Source organism: Meleagris gallopavo, chromosome 16 (assembly GCF_905368555.1).
Source record: "Meleagris gallopavo chromosome 16, MGAL_WU_HG_1.1, whole genome shotgun sequence".
NCBI classification, from domain to species: domain Eukaryota; kingdom Metazoa; phylum Chordata; class Aves; order Galliformes; family Phasianidae; genus Meleagris; species Meleagris gallopavo.
In genome coordinates this window covers 6,897,286-6,919,947 of record NC_139419.1, presented here as the reverse complement: position 1 = coordinate 6,919,947, position 22,662 = coordinate 6,897,286, and the positions used below count along the sequence as shown (strand labels likewise).

Sequence of the window (22,662 nt, the reverse complement as noted above, 5' to 3'; positions counted from 1 at the left end):
TGCCCAGTGCTCCAGGGGGTCGGCACTGAGGGCTGAACCACAGGATCTAAGCTGCTTTTGGCTTGAGGTCATGGTATTTCCATGTCTAAGTGACGCTAATGTAAACAGAGTGGAAAGAACATCCCTCTGGTGCTTGGAGGCCTCGCACGCTCTGTTTGTAGTCTGGGTTTGCTGTTCAGGAGCTGTTAATGCTGCCTGCAGGTGGGCATGCCAGTTAATGTGTGTCAGAGATAAATACTCCAGATGCGATAAAGCTTCAGGTGCAGGGAGGAAGTGCCAAGCCATTCACACTGCCATTCTCAGCAATAAACAAACAAATTCATTGAAAAGTCTCCATTGGAGTGGTTCCTGTTGGCAGCAGGTGCTGAGCAGCAGTTCATGGACGAGGGGCTGATCGGGGAACATTGGTTCCCATGCCCGGTTGGGTTCACACCACACGTTCCCCGGGGCCTCCATACCCACCACCACCACACCAATGATCTGCGTTATTGAAGTACCTGTGCACAACTTCAAGAGGAAACATGATCGCGTGGTTAAATCATAGGCCCAAGAACACGATGTCCTGGGCATGGTTCCCAGCACAGTGGGCAGGGAGGTGCCAGGACCCGCGGCCACAGGTCTCACTGCTGCCCACAGAGAGGCAGTGAGCCCAGCTGCCACCAACCACCTCCCACAGCTCCCATGTCTGGACACATGTCCGTAGCACAAAGCACCTCATCTCGTGCACGCTAAGCACCAAACTGTGACAACTGGGTACGGAAACAAGTGGGGTGAAATGCTGGCCTGGACACAACTGCTTCTCGCAGAGCTCACTGCTCTGTTTTCCCATTGTTACTGCCATTTGCACAGCCCATTTCCTATGTTTCTGACAGGTGGAGGGTCCCAGTCTGCATGCACACAGGTGGAAGAACAGGTCACAAAAGCAAAGTTCTTGAAATCACAGCAGCCTCTCACCACAAACTGTTCTTAAAGCAGGAGCCTGCTCCACGTTGCCACATTCACATGGGCTAGAACCAGTTACTGCTGCCCACAGCCTTTATGTTACATTTCCTTTTCTGCACATATCAACAAACAAAGAAAGATACAGAGAGACAGATTTACCTTGACTAATTGCCTGGAGCACGAAGTCCCTGAGCGTTCAAACAGTAAATTGTATTCACGACTCAAGTTCCCTTGGCTTCTAAAGGGCCAAAGAAGCGATGGGTCTCCAGGTCCAGGCTTTGTGTGACCAGCAAGCAGGCGCTGCACCTCACCCTCCTCACAGGAAAACGCCTTTAGGTTACCCACAGCAGTGTTACAGGCATAGAACGTGAGGAGCTGAAGGGAGCAGGTATATGAAGAACAAACAGCATCCCCATTTCTTATTGTCCTATTTATATCTGCAATTACGAGCGCTGTTGCTTCCTACTATTCGCCTACTGGGGACAACGGCTCCTCTGCTTAAGCTGCACTATCACTGATGTATCTTCTCTGCAAGGAAATTCGGCGTTCAAAGTTCTTTGAAAAAGTCAATCCCTTAATCGCATACCTGGTCTAGGGCTGCTGCAGGTACAGCTGCAAGATAACACACTAGAATATTCACAGCCTTAAATTTCATAAGACTCAATCTTTAAAGTTTCAGGCTGAGATGCTTTTGGACACACTGGGAAACTACATGGCCCCAGCCTGAGCTGCTGCTGCAGTGAGAGCACAAGGCAGCGCCAGTCCCAGCCCCAGCACCTTCAGCTCCAGGCACCTTTGGCCCCAGCTGGGCGCCTGCCCAGGGCCATTTGCCCTCTGCACTGCAGTAACAGCAGGTGATACAGCCACAGAAACCCTCACTTTCCAGTTGCGAGGCAGGAAAAAGATGGGAGAGGCACAAACAATGAGATTCGCCCCTCTCACCTCGATGGCGAATTGGAACAGCATGTACTCTGGCAGGACATGGACAGTTTACTATTCCAGTTACTGCTGGTTTATTGAGGGCGTCTGACAACTAATAAAAGTTGAAAGTGTCTCGGGTACTTGACTTAGGCTCTTTACTAGCTTAGCTCTCTCCCCCAAATGGACTGATTGCATCAGGCAGATAAGTGTACGTGTGCGAAGGGTTTGCTCTCGCTGCAGCAGCGGTGCAGCCGCAGGAAGGCTGAGCTCAATGTGCACAGGGACAAAGCACAGCCAAACAGGCACCTGAGAAGCTCCGGTTCAGCACAGCACCAGATTTCCCCCTCACTGGAAGATTTCTGAATAGACTTTCCATGCTTTCAAACAGAGAGAATAATAATTTAACTGAAAACATCAACAAGAAAGGAGCGTAACAGAAAACATACTTCGATTTCCCACAAATTTTGGAACCAAAAGTGTTTCAGAGCAAAGTCCAAAAACTGTTTATAAAGCACATCTGCTCTCTCCACTTCCTTAAATTACCTTTTTTTTTTTGGTCAGTAAAACATCACCACAGTCCAGGTGAGAACAGCAAAGGAACCCACTTCCACTTTAAGAATACACCTGGTAAAATATAAGCCTGTATGTGCACATCACATGTTTGCTATTAAACACAAACATCTGAGTGACAGAAACACACAGGACTGCAGGGAAAGAGGGACAGATCTGGCAGACCTGGTTTTAATGAATTTTACAAGAAAACAAAACTCACATTAGATTTCTTACATTCGTCACAGCCTTCAGTAGAACACATCAATCTCAAAAAAAAAAAAAACCTTACAAAACTGGTTTTATTCTCAGAATTGAGCTTGATCATGCCTGTTCTGCTAACTGATGAGACTGCCTTCTTCACATTGTGAATAATGACAGACTTGAGCAATGACCACCGCCCCCAGATAAGAGGGCTTCCAATCGGTTGATCTCTGTTGCACCTACCCCATAATTTCAGATTCAGAATTGATTAAACTGTTCTGACAAAGCCAGTCATCTCACCGCCACGAAGCGCGGACCTCCCAGTGAGCAGCAGAACATTTCTGCTTAGAAGTCAGCCCTGCTCAATATTACCTAGATAGTTTTCGGTAAATTTGGTTGCAGGATAACTTTCCACACTTTTAAAGATAGAAAAACGGAACCAGCTTTTCCTAGACAAAGGCTTTTATTAGACATTATTCAGAAATAAATCCTTCTCATTTCCAGAGACATTTACACAGTCCTCACAAAGTTGATATGGAATTAAAAAGAAAACCCAAACCAGTTCAGCCCCTGAGCCGTGACCAGCCGTGTGGGCATTACAGCTAACACTCCAGGCCCCTCATTGCAGCAATGCTGCTGGCCATTCTGCGAGGCACACTTTTTGCAGCTTGCCTGTAGTCCTCTGGCTTTGCCTTCAACAGAGTTACAATATTTTGCAGTGTTCTTGATGGCTGAAGGCCAAGGGCATCCATCACATTTATTAGATAATCTGCAAGATGAAAGACAAACATGTAATTGAACGGGCAACAGGCTCTGCGCAAGCAGCACCCAAATAAAAGTTGTTCTTCATGACAGCCAGAATTCTGTCACTGCTAGATCAAAACCACAGAAAAACTGCGGTGTATTTGGAATCCAACTGTACTGATGAACATTTTTGGCTTCCTGTTCACTAGTAGATAACTGTTCCCTTCAGAGGGCTGAGACACATTCTGCCATGTTTCATGATCTGCACCATGACATTCCCAGGGTAGTCAGTCACCATGGTCACAGATCACAATTGCATTTTCAAAGGCAAAGAGCTTTGGAAATAACTTGTTACCAATCACTGCAGTGATCTTGTGGTGACATTCTCGTGAACTTAGAATAAGAAAAAAACACCTCAAATTACTACAAAACCACTTTCCCAACACCTCCCTATCATTCCTCCTTCAGTCACTCTGTTGGCGTGGGAGAAGACAGAAACAGATACATGCCAACTGTCTCTCACTTTGTTCTTGAAAATTTCTCCATGCTGAAAGCAACTTCAGTCATCAAACACCTTCAGTGCAGAAGGGCTGTAAGTTAATCAAAGACAGATGCAACCAAACACAGCAAAAGCTGTGAACCACTCACTCCTCCGTGCAATGTGCCAGATAAACACGCTCACAACTAAAGGAGAAACCCACGCTGCAGTTCCTAAAGCAATGAAAGAACCCGTGTGCCACAGCAACACTTCTCAGGACAACACGTGCACCAGCCTTACCAATGTCTGTGGAAAGCTGCTTTGTTGAATGCACTGTGAGCTCCGGTATCTGCAGGATGACCTCGCAGTAAGTCTGCATCGTAGCTCTGGCGATGGAGCCCAACCAGTAGTCAGCCATGTTGTCCAGCTCGGGTAGTTCATCTCCTGCACAGAAAATTCACATTAGCAGAATAGCAGATCAGAGATCAGCAGTCTCGCTCACTTTCATTTTCTGGTTTTGTATGGTTACAAAAGTCAATCTGTAAATGGTTGACTTTTTTTTCAATAAGAGTTAAGGGATTCATTAGGATTCAGTTTATCAGCCGTCTTTGGAGCAGAGCAGCTACAGATCTTCCACGAATGCAAAGTAACACGGAAAGTTAGCTCAGGACCCGAAACACTTTGCTTTCCTCTTTCACTCCTCCAGACAATTTCTGAAGGGCTGACTGGTGAGCAGGCTGAGATCAGAGCCACTCCTTGGCACATTCTAAAGGACCATCTTCAAGGCCCAGTTTGAAAACTACAGCAATTACAAAGACTCACAGCTTTTTTCAGTATCTTAAAGGCACTCTGGGTTCATCAGTGTTTTGAAAACTAAGAAACCATTAAACATGTAAATGCTTCATGCTGATGAAGTGTTAAACCTAAAGTGTGCATTCTCAGAAGGCTACAAACGAAGGTGAGAAACACCAAGCCCTACACAACGTTGATTGTCAGAGCAAACACTGACTGTCAGGAGACAAACCGCAGCCAGTGATCCTGGGCTGCCAACCTGCTGACAAGTAGCACTGCTGTTGAACGCAACAGGATAAGAATAACAGGTATGCACAGCCATCTGAAGAATCAATGTGAGCCAAAACTCAGCTTGCTGCAAGAAATGAATGAAAAACATACAGAAAGAACTCCTTAGGGCTTCTGAAATGTGTTCTAGGGAGAAAGTCTCAAGAAGGCAACTGCACCAGTGCTGTCTCAGCAATCACTGCACTTCCTTCAGTGCGTGGTTTTTATCATTCCAGCTGGTATGTGACCACTAAAACTCAGGTAGCACAGACAGCAGTGAAGCTTTAACGACTTTGCAGCTGGAGCTGAAACAGCATGGAAAAGACATTTAACTGAAGCGGTCAGCTTTTCAGAATTGTGTCCTTACTGAGCCAAGATCCTGACTACAGGAACAGAACACAGGGGTGGACATTAAGAAAATAAATTCTCAAAGATGCAGAACCTGCCCTGAAACAAAACAGACTGCAGAGAAGTTTCTGACCATGGGCTGCTAACCTTTGTAACAGGTAGGCGTAGCTTAGCGTGTCACGGAGGGCATAACTGGAGGTTTTTCCCTGGATTTACAGGGAAAAGAGGTAGGGGGAAGGCCTGTTTACTAGCCAACAGCATTACTATCCTGCATAAGAACAAATAACCTTTTCCTGTGGAAAAGAGCTCAGTGAGTCCCCCTCTTTCTCTAACAAGAAATGAAGGGTCTTTGGTTATGAGCAGGGTCATGGAAGACTGCAGAGGCAGCCACATTCTGTTTGTTTGTTTAACACCATAACTGAGAAACGTAAGATTAAGCTTATGGGACATTCTCTGCAGATTTCATCAGGGTCTGACAGCTGAGCTACCTCATGCTGGGTCAGATCCCACAGCAGCTGCCTCGAGAATCCCAGTTTGGATACTGTCTGGGGACAAGAACACACCACATGACCACTGATGCAGGAGCATCGCACAAGAGGGCCAGCCAAACTAACATTTCACTGCTTCTAAACACAGTTACAAGATTCCATCTCTTCACTTGTTCCTTGCTCTGCACTCCTGCACGGCTTTGGTGCGTCACAGGACTTTTAGGAAGCTGATTTAAATCCCTTTATTAATGTATCTTGAAAGAAACAAGCCCAGAAGGAAAAAACAAAAGAAAACAAAACAAAACAAAACAACCAGCCACTTTTCTGTGGAGTTAAAGAGTAGCCATGCCATGGAATCAGCACAAAGGAGAGGGCAGGACTGCAAAGCTGGAGCAAGGGTCCTCCTTCATCGGGCTGTTAGGCAGCCAAGCCACTCCGTGATGAACTGTACGGCAGTAGACATGATAAGGAGCAGAAGCCATAAAAGCTAAGTTGAGAACCTGTTCAAACAAGACAATTAGTTCACAAGAATTTCCTCCCTGCCACCTCCCAGTACACAAATACAGCTAAACACAAACCAAGCACATTTTAATATTGTCAAATACAAAGCAAACAATGTTGGACATCAATAACTCGGATTCTTCCTCCGAAAAGCAGTGACACTGGGAAGCCTTTTCTGTCACTGGGTTTCCACTTTAACACAGATTCTTAGCACTGGGCTGTGGCAAGAAGAATACAACCTAGCAATGAATAAAGCTTTGGCTATAAACTAAATTTGGCAAAGTTATCTTACCCCTCCACGCAATAATGACAAAGGCAAAGTTAGAAAATGGTATCATGTGCTGACATCCCTATTTCAGGAAATACATGAAAATACCAGAAACAGAGGACAGGCAGCAAAAACAACCAGGAACTGTAAAGCAAGTCTTAGAGTGAGGCTCAAGGAACTCCATTTATTTTATTCCCAAGCGGACTTCAAATGACTTGTTTTGATTGAACGCTGCACACAGACCCAGATGTCTTCTGTCTGAGTGTAAGAGCTTTGGCACCCCACTGCTTCCTTCTCTCCACTTGCAGGGCAAAAAATGGTCCCCTGAGGACTAAATGAAACACAGCAAGCTGCTTCTGAGCTTAATAGGAGATACTAGAGTAAAATGTAATGACCTAAAACATCAAGGGCAAAGCTCGTCACTTAGCAATTCCCTCTTGCCAAAACAGCCATAAGATCAGGATTATCTTTAGCAATTAAGAACGTTTTCTCAAAAAGTTCATTTGCTTTTAACAGGACCATGCAGGTCTGCTTCAACCTACCACATGCACAAGCACTGCAGCAGTACAGAAAGTTTGATCACAGTAAAAGGAGCAGAAAAATAGAAATTTATTGGGCATCAGAACATCACTGAAGAACTAAGCAGTAGCAAAGGCCCAGGGCTACAATTGAGTCATAGCCACAGAGCAGCAAAAGCTATGCTAGAGCAAGATCAAACCAGCCTTGCTCCCTGCAGCTTCTCCTCCTCACACTATGACTTCTGGTTCAAGGCATTCTCCTGCACGAAAACCAGTTCTGCAAAACTCACTGCAAAATACCTTATTTTTGGCCTCATCCATTCCCAGAACTCATTTACCACACTACCAAAGCAAAAGGTGCAAAGCCAGAGGCAATAGCAGCCCAAGCTCCAACTGAAGCCACCACAGATCTGTGTTGCAGCCCAAAAACAATGGTAATGACAGCACATCACCCTCAAAGGACAAGAGATGGCATATCAGGTACTCACACTACATGTGAGAAAGCACCTGGGATATTAGATACTGCTCCAGCTATGATACCATAGTAATTCATACCCTGCATCCAGTGCACACTTTTAATGAACAACAAACTTAAATAAGCTGAACTAAAGCTTCCAGTTTGAACAAAACTACAAAGAAGTTTTAGTTATCATTTAGAGACTCTTGAAAGAAACAGCACAAGCAGATGGTAGAAAATGGATCTCAAACAGCTTTGTTACCGTAACAGATCATAGCCACACGAGGTCAAAAATGTGAAAACTTTCCACCAGACACATCATCTTTTGTTTCACCTCACCTTGTTCTGGAGGATAAGGCAGTTTTCCAGCATGTAATGCCAGTTCCAAAGCAGAATCCTCCTGAGTGACAAATGGTTCAAGGTGGAGAGGAAGCGACATAATATATTGCCCAATCTAGAATAAAAGCACAAAGAGCTGAGTCACCAAACAAATGTGAAGCAAGTGCTTTGCTTAAAAAAAAAAAAAAAAAAAAAGCCAGCTGCAGCAAACCACACCTGAAAGCAATTTGCTGCTGAATGGTCTTATTTAGAAAGACACTTGGAAATTCAGTAGCAACCTACTCTTGAAACTTTACCTGATAACTTCCCAGGAACTTTCCAAACCTCACTGAAGTCCTCAAATAGCTAAAATCTGAACTACTCACAATAAAGTTATCTCACAGCTTGCCTGAATACCCATTTCTATTAAATAAAGCTTTAAAAACATAAGCTGGCAGCTAATTGTAATATCTGAACTGCGAAGTTGACAGTAATTTAGAACACCAACCAGGAGAACACGAGTGGAATTTCCATGCTGTTCAGCAGCACGTATCTGAGGAGTGCCTCAGCAGTAATGAGCTCACTCTACCTTTCAGCTCAGGACACCCCGGCATCAGAAAGGTTTCATTGTTATTCCATCAGAAACAAAAAACAACAAGTCACATAGGGATTAGAAAGGTAAGAGCTCAAGCCTTTTTTGGCTCCACAGTACGATTAAATCACTCCAGTACACATTGCAGGAACTTCTCTGCTATACGAGCTGCATTATTAAGCTATGCTCAGTATTCACCACTACAAACAGCAGTTGACATTTCCCATCCCGTTACAAGAGTTAACACTGAAAGCAGCACAGCTCAATTAAGAAGCTCTCCTTGTGCTCCCAAAGTTATTTTGCTACTCGAGGATTTGACCGAGATTTCATAAAAGCTACAAAGAATGGCACAATTAACGAGGACTGGCCACTGAGAGGATCTATCACCATCATATTACAATTTAAACAAATACTAAGATTTTGCTAAGAAACAGTGAAACATAGAAGAGATCCCTTCCCCTCAGAGTTGGGCTCCCAAGAACTATCCTCTCATGCTCTTACATTGCTGATGTATTCCAGAGGAGTCAGGCTGAAGTTTGGCAGGTCCTCCGTTAGGGTCTCACCAACGCCACCAGAGGTCCAACTCTGTAAGGCAAACAAACAGCAGAACAAATCTATGGCTCTCTGAAACGCAGTCTATAAGCATTCTGGGAAGGGACCACTCAGCGACACAAAGACTACCCATAAACTTCTAGAAATCAGAAGACAGATGGTAAAAAAGCTGCTTCTCGTCCTCCCACAGCCCCAACACTACACACTCTTTCCACATAGAGCCCCATGGGGAATACATGCTCGCATGGGCTAGAAAAACAGCATCTCAAAAAAAAAAAAAAAAAAACCAGACAGCTGTCTGCTACAAATGCAGTTTCCCACTGAGCACTGCTCAAGGGGAGAAAGGTGAAATTGTAGGGAAACTTTCTGAAAATGAGAAAGGTAAGCAATATTGAGCTGTACTCCACCCCAAGGTATCCCATGGGTAAAAGCCACCACAGAGCAGATCAGATCAGTGTCTCCATTACTCACTTCCATCTTTGAAACAAGTAAGAGCTGTTGCTTGATGCGAAGAAACACGGAATCAAAAGCCAAGTGGTGTGCCAGCTGGTTGAGGCGGCTCAGTGCAGATCGAGATGAAGACAGCAAGTTGTGGTTACTCGTACCTTTCTCCTAACACAAAGGCACAGATAAAGTTTTACACACAGGTGACACTAAGCTGATCACAGAAAAGCTGTATTAGTGTTCTCAAAGGGGTCTTCATTTGGCCATCCTAATAAAAAGAGCATTCCTCTGCCATGCTAGAGCCTGTTTCTTTCAGGATGCCCTATTGCAACTACTTATTTGCCATAGAAACTGAGCATTGCTTCCTGAAATTTCTAACAAAAAATTCAGCATCACTCTCCAGCTATACCAGGTGCCAGCACAGGCCAGATAGTGAGAAATTATTCTTCTAATTAACTAAGTGTTTTACATGAACAGCACACGTGGAACTGTTTAGTAAAAGTTTAAAGTCAACATTCTTACGGCACAGCTGTACAAATTGCAGGTAAATTAAGAACAAAAGAAATCAAAACATTTTGAGGAAATAAGAGACAAATCATAAAATTGACCTCACTGTTGTAAGTCCATGATGACAGCAAACATAACTCAGCCCTACAAGAAGACAACTACAGTTCTGCCCTGTTCACAAATGCAAGCATGAATGATCTTGCAGAATTATATTTCAGAATAGATATGGTAATGGAGTGTAAGTGGCAAAGAAAGTCTTGAGGAGATGTGGAGTGCAAAATTTGAGATCTCTATCATCAGTACTATCATCCCAATGCTTTCTGTGACAGAATCTCCCCTGCATGGACAGATAGGAGTTTGTTCACAAAACAAAAAAAAAAAAAGGAAAAAAAAAGAAAAGAGAGGAAATGAGCCCAGGTTTCCTAGGTTTGAACATTTCATTTCTCAGCAGATTGGTATTAGAACATAGCCCATCAAAAGATTAAACGTAATCACTGTGATGAGGGAATCCAGGCCTCATCTTCCAACCACGCACCCAACAGCAGCATGTTATAAAGGCAGGCTCTCTCCAGGTAGGCTACCTTCAGGGTGTACAGTGTTTCCATAAGGCTGGCATACTCAGAAGGATTTTCCTTTAAAAGGTAATTGTATTCCTGCCAGGGATTCTTCACACTGCTCTTCTTTTCTGTAGCAGTGGTATCCTGAAAGCCAGAAAAGCTGCAGGGGCTGTAGGAGTCCGAGAGATACTTCCCAGCAGTTGACAAAATCCTAAAAACAAGTGCAAACAGTCACCAGCAACATTCTGCAAAATTTGCACTGCTGTCTTCCTGTTGCTCCAAGGAAAACCCCTGGCAGCATCTCAACATAAATAAGAGAAAAAGTAGCCATCAAAACTACTGGGGCCTCTGACTCAGTCACCCTTTTGACACAGTCTGTGATTATAGCTCTATCCTCTGTTGGGAGATGACAGGTGATTCAGTTGCATGCCTTCCCTCCCACAGCTGGAAGATGCAGCACAGATGGCTCACAGCTTCCTACTGAGCACCATACTGCCCAGTGAGCCCTCCAGAGACAGAAGAAAAAAACCAATTACACTGAATGTTAAAATAGGAGAAAAAAAGTAGCAAAATCACTGCAAAAAGATAATGCAGAGATTTCAAAGTATTGGTAGGAATGTTTTGAAACCAGGTTTTCACAGCTTCCAGAAGGGAAGTGTATAGCAATAATAGGACACTCCCTTTTACACAGCAAATTAAGCCCCATTGCCTTTGGGGTCTCAGAAGCAGTAGATCCAGGGCATAAATCTTTTCTCTGGTTTGATCACTAGGTAACTCAGGATGTGCACTTATGAACAGCTTAAGAGCAGAAGTCATGGTACTTCTGTCCAAAATTCCTCTGTCCTTTGCACTGCACAGTGTTTGACTAGACAGACTCAGACTGCTGTCTGCCAATCTAAATGAAAAGCATTCCTCTTCAAACAAGTTTACTTTCTGGTCATATCGCCAGATGACCAAACTCACCTTGTGGATCAGCTTAACAACACCTGTAAAACTGTACCCAGGGTACTGGTGACTGCATCCTGGCTTACTTGTGGCACTTATATTCATAACATGTATACATACATATCTATATGAATATATATTCACATAGACATATACCAAATATGTATTTTATATACATGTTTTTCAGTAGAAGGTTAAATCTTCCAGGCAAGACAGGAGAAACTAAAAAAATATATGCAAGTTTTTCATTGTTCAAGAACTACTAAGTGCCTTTACATCCCTTCAAGGGAGAGAGCCTTCACTGGTAGCAGGTACCAATCACAGCCAGCTCTCACTCTACTGTGCAACTCAAAGACTGCACAAACAGTGGGATGAAAAAGGGAGAAGAGGGCTCTCCAAGTCTAGAAAATATGGAATAAACTCCTGGGTGCTGCAGGCTGCTGTGTGCTACATCACATACAGCCACGTTAGTCAGAATAAAGCATCTGAACATACAAGAGGCTGAACAGTGCACTGCTTACAAGCAACAGAAGACCAACATGCTACCTGTGCTTTAGGCTCCTCATGTTACAAGGCATCGATTGGTCAAGGCACACATAAGTGCATATTGGCAAATGATTCACACCCCATTTCACTGGGGGGGGTGGGGGAGGCGTAAGAATACTGACAAAGTGATCCAGTGGAAAATTCCTTCCTCAGCAAAACCTATTCCATTTGATGCCCAGCCAGGTGAACAAGACACATCATCCATCTGTCCACGGAAATGGATTCTTATGACTGTCTCAGAGCACAGAATTGAGTGAAACACTTTCTGATCCATCTCTGATGCTTCAAAAGATGGGGAGAAAACAATCATTGTGGCTTTTTTTCCCCCTCTATAGTCTACAAAGGGAAAGCACATTGGGATTTATTTTGTCTTGTTATCTATCGTCACACTTCATGTATTCCATTCACCAATGCTTACCTGTTGGCCAGTTGCTGCTCAAAGTCTCCACACTGACGAAGGAGCTCACCACAAGTAGTAATTATTCTGGGAAAGAACACAACAAAACATATTTTGTAATTTTAGGCAGATAATGCCAGACCCCTGGGGAACCCACCTAGCAAAGGAGTAAATATTCCATTTTTAAAAATGGAATAACCAAACCAGAGTCCTCAGAGGACAACTTTTAACATGGCTACCAACTCTGCACCCATTGCTTAACATCCTGCTGTCAAACTTTTGCCAGACAGCCTCATCCACACATTATTTACTGTCATCATGGCTAATAGTGTCACTGGGTACATTTCTAAGAGCTGCCAGTATTTCAAGTGCTACGACAGGCAGTCTTGCCCCAGATTATTTGGGGGGGGATGAAGGGGGAGGGTCTCACAGCCCTTACTGTGCCAGCAGCAACCTGAAACCCAGCCACTAATAGTTGTGCAGTTAAGTAGGCACAGCCCTGCATTCTGCACTAAGAACTTGCGTAAACTGACCCCACGTAATTCCTTTCTAACTCTGATAGAAAATCAGTTCTGGGACAGGCCAAAAAAAAAAAATCCCCTTTTACCGAACAGAGTTTTGGAATGCAGTCCAGTCCTCCTGGAAAAGGGAGTCTGATGGAATATCATCCAGTTTACATTTCTTTCGTATCGACTGCAATGTGTTTGTAAAGTCAGATGCGTACCTGTAATGAGAAATGGAGAAAAGACAAGTGCTGGTGTGAGACAATAGTCCAGAGAACAACTTACTGCAGATCCCGTGATCTGCTCACTCAGACCTGTACAAGAATGAAGTAAGAACCAGAAATATTACAAGAGTTCAGAAGAAACACTGCTGTTTCAGCCCAAGCATGTACATGTGAAAACCTGAATAGCCACTGTCCACTGAAGCCTACATTAGAAGTCAGGGAGAAACTCAGATTGCGTGCTTGCTACTTCAATTTGCTGCGTATGGGTTATTAGCAACTCCTCACACTTGTGACGATGCATAAGCAAGACATTTTTGTTATCACTACACTAATCACCTCTCCTAGGAGAGAGCAGACAGTTTATAAGACTGCTCCAACATCACTTGGCCCTTGTTCCAGGAACACAGTGACAATAATCTCATGAATTTGTTTTCTCAGCTACTCCCCAGATGAGAACAAATTTAAAAGAACATTTTGTTTCTCCCCCTCAGACTTATTTTCTTTTTCTAAATGATGCCCATAAGCTGATGGCATGTACAGTACTATGTAATTGCCTATAAAGGAGATGAGGTCAGAGAAGTGTGCTTTTCGCTTCCCTCTTCCCCCTAGAACAGCAAGGTAACAGCTTGTGAGCAACTCTTTCAATATCAGGAAAGAATAAGGAAGTAATCAGCACTGGAATACCATCTAAATGGGCTGTCAATTATATTAGAAGAACTTGGGGTGAATATCACTCACAAGGGTGTCTTGCACGTACAGGCAGTCTGTGAATACAAAGTCGTGTGTCTCAATAAATGCATATTTCCCCACAGAGCTCTACTTCCATCAACTTAGTTTTTCTTACATTCTATCCTTGGAAACATTTCCCCTCTCAAAAGCATTTACTAAAAAGCAAAATTCAGCCCAACTAGAACAGAAAACTGAGGGACATTTTCCCTTCAGTCACAAGATCCTCAAGTTTTCCACTAAGAAACAGCCACTGCCTGAATTAAGTGATAGAAGGGGATATCAAATGACACAAATTAAAATTATAGATACCTACAGCACCCAGCCACCTTTCATCAACTACAAAGTGACTGGCCGCAAGCCAAACGCTTGCTGTCCCTTAGGATACATGCAGCAGTGTAATTAGAAGCACCTTACTTTGCAAACAAAGCTTTCAGGGCCTTGAGGAGCCCACACACTCCCAGTCCATCAGTGAGTTTAATGCAGTTGTCAATGGCTCCAGAAGCCAGAACGAAGAGTTTGCTGACAGAATGATTCAGTTCCTGGACACAGTCAATTACTTCCCAGTGTTCCTAAATAAAAACAAAACAAAACAGAAAGGTTGAAAAACTGAAGCCACCTCTGGATTGGCAATATCTGATAAAGTTTTTCTCCAGCATATTTAGCAGGTCTACACGGTGCCTGTTAAGGGGTAAAAGAGCAGAAGAAAGGAGCTATCTCAGCAAAATGTACTTAACAGTAACTAAATACACAGCAAACAGGAAATATTGCCAAAAAGTTAAAGGAGAAAAGAGAGCAGTGGCTTTACCAAAGACCCTCGTGTTTACTAGAAGTTTCAAGCCTCTTCCCACATAGATGAGCAAAGAACACTGCATTACCAAGGGCACTGCACTGATCTGAATGAGAAGATTTTCCTCTTCTAGGTCTCCATACTTGAGTTGAAAGGGCTTGTATGGATGATACACCGCTTCTACCAGTTCCATCACTTTTACCAAGTTCTGCTCCTCTACAAAGAATCAGATGTTTAGTCTACAAGTACATGAACGCACATTAAGAACTTTATTTCAAGCAACATGCATGAGTTCTTCAAGTAGATCACTCTGCCTACGTAAGCTTGCAAAGTTGCCCAACAACTCTAAGTCTCAATTACAAAGGTTTGTTGTGTTTTTTTTTCCTTAAAGCAGAATTATTATCACTGCCTGCTTCTTAAAACCACGATGTTCTGCCTCAACAAGCACCTCAAGAAAATCAATAACTGCTCTAAAACAGCCTGGGTGACAAAAATCTATTAAATATTTCAATTTACAATAAAGTATTGAAATTGTCTAAGGGGTGAAACAGTCACAACTCAAAAAGGGTACAATCCTAATTTATCAGAAAGTCTGGTTTGTATTTGAAGTATTTGAATTACTGGCAGTAATTCAATTTACTTAGGTCTACTACTTCATTATGTTCATCAACCAAGGAACCTCGAGCTTAGGCTCCCAGTGACAGTCTGCTGAGCAGGGAACTGCACCAAATCCAAACAAAAGCCAGGTCTGAATGATTACTTCTTGAATCAGAACCGAACACCAGTTTGTTGCCACGAAGTTTTGCCAAACTCAAATTAGCACCAAACCAGAACTAGTTTGAATTCTGGTTATAAGCAAAAGCTTTCGCACCTTACAGACAGCCAAGCAATGGAATGGGTTATCCAAAGCTCATGCAGACTCCGTGCCTGGATACTTTCAAGACCAGAATAAAACACGAAACACGGCCTGAGCTCTTAGCGGACCTTGATCTGACAGGAGGTCAGGTTAGATCACCTCCTGAGGTCTCTTCCAACCTGAATTATCCTATGAATCATACCTGAACCCTCCCCTCACTAAGTAGGAACTGGTTTGACCCTGTCCTGCTGAGTCACTTAGCCTTTCCATTCTTAAGATATTTCTTGTTCCCAAACATCTCACCAGACAGCATAAGAAATGGTAATAAAGAACAAAACCTCTTTTTTTTTTTTTTTAAGCAAACAAACAAACAAACCCACTCAGGAAACAGTTTAGCAACTGTCTTCCTATTCTATCATCTTCTAGGATGTGACATCATTTTTTCAATTTCTTTTTTATTTCTTCTATTATGACCCACAAATTAAGCCAAGCCAAGGATATAAACTGACTGATGAGTACACAATCACGAAGGCAACAAAAACAGACACAATGACAGTCATACTCCCTGAAACTACCCACTAATCACAATTTACGTGATCAAGTAAGAATATGGGTTTAAATAGCTCAAGACAATGTTATGAAGAATCAAAACAGGAAACACAGTAATAAAAATGCTCCATTTTAGGATTTTCCCATACCTAGTCTTTGAAGGGCCCCATCAGATTAATGTAAGACTACAAATAGCCTACAGTTAAAGTTACGTATAAACCTATGTAAATACTGCATCTTGCTGCTTTGTGGTTTGTGGGAATTATTCACCAAATCATGATCAAAACAAGGTGACAAACATCACAAGGTCAGGAAAACGTTGGTTAGTTGAATCACATGTCAAGGATGGTGCTAAAGAATAAGCTGCAAACAGTTCAGAAATAACACTTGGTCCGATACTATCAATAGATCAATACATAATCCAGAATCAACAGAAAAGCTGGAAATACAACTTAAAAATCCAATGGAAGAGAAAACCTATTTGAAATTTACTTATTTAGTAAGGTATTACTTAATTCCAGGAACCTCCTCAACTTTAATTCTTTGTGGTCTTTCACAATTGGTTCCATGCTTAGCTTCCTCAGAGATGTTTCCTCAGCTGCTAGGTAGAAGAAATGCTAATGCTTATAAAAGGAAAACTGCTAAATATTATTTACCCAAGGCAGTAAGCATACTTAGAATAGGCCTGCTTTAGTAAACTCATTCAGTACTGTGTCAATATGTTTAGCCTAAGTTGTACACACACACACACACAAACAACACACACACACACAGAGGTACAAATGCCATGTGAGTGGTAAATCCTATAGAAGATGTAGTCTCTCCCTCCACATCAAACTAAACAAGACCTCAGAACAGAGATATACAGAGGTGTTGACATAACAGTGCAACAAAAGTTCAGTGCAGAAACCCTACTCAGGTTTGGCAGCATGGCCATTTCCAGCCCTTTTGCAAAGTGGACAGTGGCATCATAGAGCTCCAGCAGCTTGCTCAGCTTGGTTTCCTGGCCCGTTCTCTCCATGGCAGTGCTGAGGCAGACGGGGATGGATGGCACCAACGCTCCTAGAGTTTGAATCAGCAACACAGTCACAATTTCGTGGGGTTTCTTGAAAACCTGCGGTAACAGAAAAGCTATTAGCAAAAGCACATCACAGAGGAACACAACAGGCAGCAGAGAGCAGCAGACGGCTTCCAGACAGAGCCCCACAGTGTACAAACCACACATCACTGTCTCTGCAGACACTGACACACTGTCCTACTCCAAACCGAGTGGGTTCTGCCAGCTGAGAGGCTGGTACCTTCCCTCCTCGCCCCAAACATAGGCTGTTGCCCACCAGCAGGAGCTGCCCTCACACCAACAGCACCATATCCGAGCATCACTGAGGCAGTCTCCCCTCCTCCTGAACCAGAGGGGCAGAAGCAGCAGAGCAGATGGGTGTGCAGATGCTGTCAGCAGACAGAGGATGCTGAAGCAGGAAGTAAAAAGCTAGGAAAGAAAGCAGCAGGGAACTGCACTGCTGGAAAGAAGCAGGCACAGGAGAATTGAATGCTATTTAGCCCTCACTGACTGCATTACCAGACACTACCAAAGAACTTCCCAAATATCACAGAAACGTGAGAAACATTAAATGTATCCCCACAATAGGGCTGAAATGATTATCCTTCCATAGCTTAAAAAGAACTATCAACTGGTGACAGACAGGGATACACAGATCGAGGAGATGGCATTTTGTGAGCAGTCTGCAGGTGCCTCAAATGACACAATCCCAACCAAACACAACAAACTGAATAAAACCCCACCAACGGTAAAAATGCAAAGGTCTGCTAAGACGGCGAGAACCTCACTGACCCAGCATGCAGGCCAGCTGCTACTGAGACCCAAGTCTACAGGTACTTTATTACTGAAACTGTACTTTGAATGCAGCAGAAGATGGTTTGTCAAAAACTGAATTCAGCAGAACACAGGCACTGTAGTCACTGGAATAATCAGCTGGCAGAAACCGGCGTTTGAAAACAGTGCACTCAGTTTACGCACATGTGTTGGAAAAAAAATACACATGTGGGTAAGCTGGGAAGCAATAGTACTACATTATGAGCCAAACTGGTGGTCAGATAAGTAGAAGTCAGTACTGAAAAGGCTAGTAAGACTGTACTCAGCTGGAAACTTTTATTTACATGCACCACCCTCAACTCTTAATAATATAACATGCATTACAGCCTTTCACTGTGACTCTTGCCAGTTATTTCCTCTCAGTTGCTCTGAAAGCTGGGATCACCAGCAGTCTCCTGCAGCAAGGCCACCACAGAAACTAAGAAGCAGGAAAGAAGTCCAACAATTCTTCAGAAAGCAGAAGCACACAGTGTAAATGACACGAACCTTGTGCTGCGTGCCATTTCTCTCTTTCAATCCCCAGTTTAAAAAATATCTGCTAACATGTAAGAAAACATCTGACTCACAATTCAATCAAATCACTTGGCAGAAAAAATACATTGCAAGAAAACACCGAGCTCCTTTGCAGGACGAGGCTGAGCACTTGGGAGCAAGCTTTGTAACACGAAGATAAGAATCTCCTACCCTTCATGGATGAAAAACTCTTACAGGCTTGAGAATATGAACACGTTTCTTCATTTAACTGAAGAAAGACAACAACTTTTGGGGATCCCACATTATTCTCATCAGGAAAAACTTCAAAGGGTGATAGCAGAAGCCCCACAGTATCTTATTCCAAGTGACACAAATCGCTCCAGTATGACCTTGAGGGTGTCCTCTAGGATAAATCAGTTGGGGCATTTTAACTGTCACGCAGCAGAACATATTTGCAACACCATCAAATTAGATTTGACTTAAGATACAGATGAAAGTGATAGAGCAGCTTTAATGCCAATAACACAGCAACCTTGCTGTTGGTAGAAATCAAATCTTGTCTCAAGAGTTAGACGAGACTGAAAGTTGTAAGCCCTGTCTTACACTGATAGAACACAGGATAACTGTAGGAGTGAATACCGATGAATTACTCTGAGCTTTACGAGAACGGAGAGTGTGGTCATTCTTATTGTTTCCCACACCATCTCTCCCACCAGTATTAAAAGAGTGACTGCACCTGTGTAGCCCACTGAAGCTGCGAGTGCCAGGTCCCAAGCAGTGTGTCATACAGTTCAGTCAGCTGGCGATTCAAGCTTAAGTCACTCTGGCAAAGATCCTGCCACACTGCCACCAGCTGCACCTGCAGGGGTAATAAGAACCATTCTGAGAGGAGAACCAGCAGCTCACAGATCTAGATTTTGTTATTGCGAACCAAGATCTTCTCAAGCAAAGCTCTTCTGCTCAACAACACCCACCCTGATTCTCCAGATTTTAACATAATGCTTTGCTATAATTCAGCACCACAGAAGGAACCAACTTTCAGCGTGAAGCTGGAGGCTTCTTAGCTGATTCAAAGTTTTAATTAACATTGGTATTTGACTCATAAAATGAGACTGTAACCGATACCCCCACATAATAGTTGAAATACCTGGCAAGCCCTAGCCTTGAACTTAATCCTCAAAAGTCACAGTCATGAGAGAACTGCTGAGGATCAGGTTATGGCTACCAAACTGTCTGGAATTCCAACTTTTAATCTTACCTGAAAAGAGTTTACAGAAGTCAGCAGCTGGCAGGTTGCAGCAATAAAGTTATTAGTGACATTGTCACCTCCAAGAAAAGCAAAGCAAGGACAACTACAAGTCATGAAGATAACTCAAGCGGAACACACATATCCTATGTCTATTTAAAAACAGAAACACAAAGCCCTCAATGGAGGATTACTTGCAAAACACAAGGAGTGACCAAAGTTGTTAAGAGCCAGGAGAAGTTCGAGACCTGGAAGAGGATAGGTTCCGTCTTCTCTGAACAAAACAGGCGATGTAACAGCGCCCTCTACAGCCTAAGCCAAGCAAGCATTCAAGTTTTCATTTCTCCACATCCTTATTCAAATACTTACTTTGTGACACTTATAATAATAAGCAAGAAGCTGAGGCATTCGATCAATTTCGGTGAAGACCTTCACAAACATTTTTGCCTGATCTAATTAAAACAAAACAAAAAATAAATAGGCAGTTAACAATCTCCAAATAATGATGAAACATTATACCTACAAAAGATCACATCCCCAGAGCAAGAGAAATCTTCTCTTAAGTGAATCTGCACAATGGCCCGTGAAGGACACGCTTTAATTTTTTGTTTGCTCATCTCCTCAAACACGAGCAAAACTGCCTAAAATCCCTTTTCACATAAGAACAGACTTACGAGGAATTGATTTAATGTCATAACAAGCAAAGACTTCCAGCATAAGATGGATAAAACCAGAACAATTCCTAGAAGGAAATTATTTTCCAGGAAAAAAAAAAAGCTGCTATCTACAAAATAAAAGACACCTATAAAGTCCTCCATTTTGCTTCCACTGCTCTTCAAACTGCTACCTAAAATAGTAGTCTCAAAACCAACTGAGAACACAGTTAGCCTTTTACACAAAGCCTTTAAACTCAAGTTCTTTACAAGTCTGTTTTGTACCACAATAGTAATGACTACAGCTCTCTCCAGAAAGTGCTTATGGGATTAGAGAAACTAGTAATGAGACTTTTCTTTTCTAAAAAGGACCCTGAGAAGAGACGCTCTAGAACGCAAAGTCATTTAAGTGCTTTGCAGCTACAGAAGTCAGAGAATACAAGCTCTCTGGTGACGAGCTGGCAACTGGCTGCACCACAAAAAGCACACAATCCACAGCCAGGGGCCTTTAGGATACACATCCCCTTACCCAATTATTTTACCCCTTGAATAAAAACTCTGCATTGATAGCAAAAGACATCAAGTCTCACTGACCTACAGACTGAGAGTTAAAAGCAGCCACAATCTGTGGGCTGGCCATGGCCTCCAGGCGGTTCTTCAGAGCCTCAAGATGCACACACTTCTCAGAGTAATCCGGCGTATCCACAAGCATAGCCAAGCTGCTCTGCATACTTGTTAGCTTGGCTGAAATTGCAGATACGTCCTGCCACCAGGAAAGGAAAACCAGCTTATTGAATGTGATGTTACAAAGCATTAATACCTGCTTCATAATGACACCTTAAAATCACTTCAACAATCTGCTTTTAAAAGACAGTTTTCTTAGAAACCTGAAGGGCCGAAGGCCAAAATAACCTTGTGGCCTCTACCTGTGTTTTAAGGGTCTCTTCGATATCTGCACTTAATGTAGTCCACTTGTCTGCTTCCTGAAGAGACTCGGCAGCCAACTGCATTCTAGATTTCACTCGGTCAATTTCTACCAGGACCTAGAAAATTAAAAAGAAAAAAAAAAAAAAGCACTGCCTATTGATACAAAAGGTAACTGCCACGGCTGCTTATAGTATGAGAGTTATTTTTAGTTTGGATTGTAAAACTGGGTGAATTGATCACAGCTGTTACAAGGAGACAGGAGTTGGCTAAAAGAGCTGGCGATATTAAAATAACTTCCAAAGCCAAACAACCAAAGGTTTCACTCAAATCCTCAATTTATACTTCTGCAGCCACTTGGCCTGATGCTGTGTACCCAGTTATCAGCAGGGAGAACCCTGGGCCATCAGCGTTACAACTGGTAATAGTAGTGGATGAAACTGTTTGGCTGTCCAGAATGACACAGACATGAGAACAAGGTAAATAATGGATATAAGGACAGGCTGGAAGAGCTGGGCTGTTCAGGCTGGAGAAAAAAAAACACTCCAGGGAGACCTGACAGCAGTCTTTCAGTATCTAAACAGGGACTATAAGACAACAGATTCTTCAGCAAGGTCTGTTGCGATAAGGGGAAACAGTTTCAAACAGAAACAGGAACGATCTAGATTGGATATGAGGAAGAAGTGCTTTACAATGAGAGTGGTGCAGCGCCCCATCCCTGCACACAGCCACGGTCAGGCTGCACGGGGCTCTGCGCACTGATGGAGCTGTGGGTGTCCCTGCTCAGTGCAGGGAGTGGCACCAGATGGCCTTAGAGGTCCTTTCCAACTCAAATGATTCTACAACATGCAGGCTGTGTTGCTGGTGCACGTTTTTCTCCTGCTAACACTAAAAGAAGCCGTTTCACGCATCTTTAGCACACTGGACCGCTCAGAACAAACAGCTCTGTGAATGCTGGACAACACACGCTGCTGCAGTCACCCAGTAAGGCAGGAGCCCACCTGCATCGACTGCGCCGTGTCCTCCTCAAACCTCCTGATGTCCTCCTTGACCAGCACCATCTGCTCCCGCAGGAAGGCCGCCTCCTGCCGCAGGGCCTCCACCTCTCGCAGCACCCTGGGCATGCTGTGCAGGGCCTGCTGGCTGGCTTCTGCGGGACAGAAGGGCACGGCGGCGCGGGGCTGAGAGCCGAAAGGAGACGACGCCCCTCCCACACACCCGCAGCCACGTCCCCGCCGCCCGCCCGTCACCTTCCACCACGTTGTTGACCTCCTGGATGAACACCTGCAGTTTCATCACCAGGGTGGAGGCGTGAGCGTCCGTCTGTCCGGCAGCGTCCTGCTGTCCGGCCCTGAAGGCCGCGTTCACCCAGCTCTTCACCTCGAAGTCATCGGCCATAAAGCGAGAGATATCCATGGTTCCGCGCCGGGCCCAGCAGGCAGCGCGTCCCGCCCCGCCCCGCGACGCGGCACCGCTGGCCCACCCCGGGGC

At 43.7% G+C, this 22,662-nt stretch overlaps 1 protein-coding gene across 2 annotated transcripts; it reads right to left on the bottom strand.

Annotated features, from left to right (window-relative positions):
- Positions 1-3,060: 3,060 nt before the first annotated feature.
- Positions 3,061-22,661, bottom strand: COG7 (component of oligomeric golgi complex 7). 2 transcript variants are annotated; one of them, XM_010719499.3, is made up of 17 exons: positions 22,422-22,661; positions 22,173-22,321; positions 21,174-21,290; positions 20,842-21,010; positions 19,964-20,046; positions 19,085-19,207; positions 16,899-17,097; positions 14,667-14,794; positions 14,206-14,360; positions 12,943-13,059; positions 12,357-12,422; positions 10,472-10,658; positions 9,411-9,551; positions 8,889-8,972; positions 7,817-7,931; positions 4,139-4,282; positions 3,061-3,385 (listed from the first exon to the last, which is right to left on the bottom strand). In XM_010719499.3, exons 1-17 carry the CDS (start codon positions 22,585-22,587, stop codon positions 3,219-3,221), a joined length of 2,310 nt encoding a protein of 769 aa, XP_010717801.2. In that variant the 5' UTR covers positions 22,588-22,661; the 3' UTR covers positions 3,061-3,218. The 2 variants fall into 2 exon arrangements, with proteins under 2 accessions (XP_010717801.2, XP_019476328.2); XM_019620783.3 differs by lacking the exon at positions 22,173-22,321 and having other exon boundaries at positions 22,422-22,551.
- Position 22,662: the final 1 nt, after the last annotated feature.

Excerpts from the sequence above, each read along its gene's own strand:
- COG7 (XM_010719499.3), bottom strand. The coding sequence starts at position 22,587 with ATGGATATCTCTCGCTTTATGGCCGATGACTTCGAGGTGAAGAGCTGG. Across the intron at positions 7,932-8,888 it reads CTCTGGAATACATCAGCAAT|ATTGGGCAATATATTATGTC; the intron begins GTAAGAGCATGA and ends CTTTTATTCTAG. Across the intron at positions 3,386-4,138 it reads GCAGCTTTCCACAGACATTG|ATTATCTAATAAATGTGATG; the intron begins GTAAGGCTGGTG and ends TTCATCTTGCAG.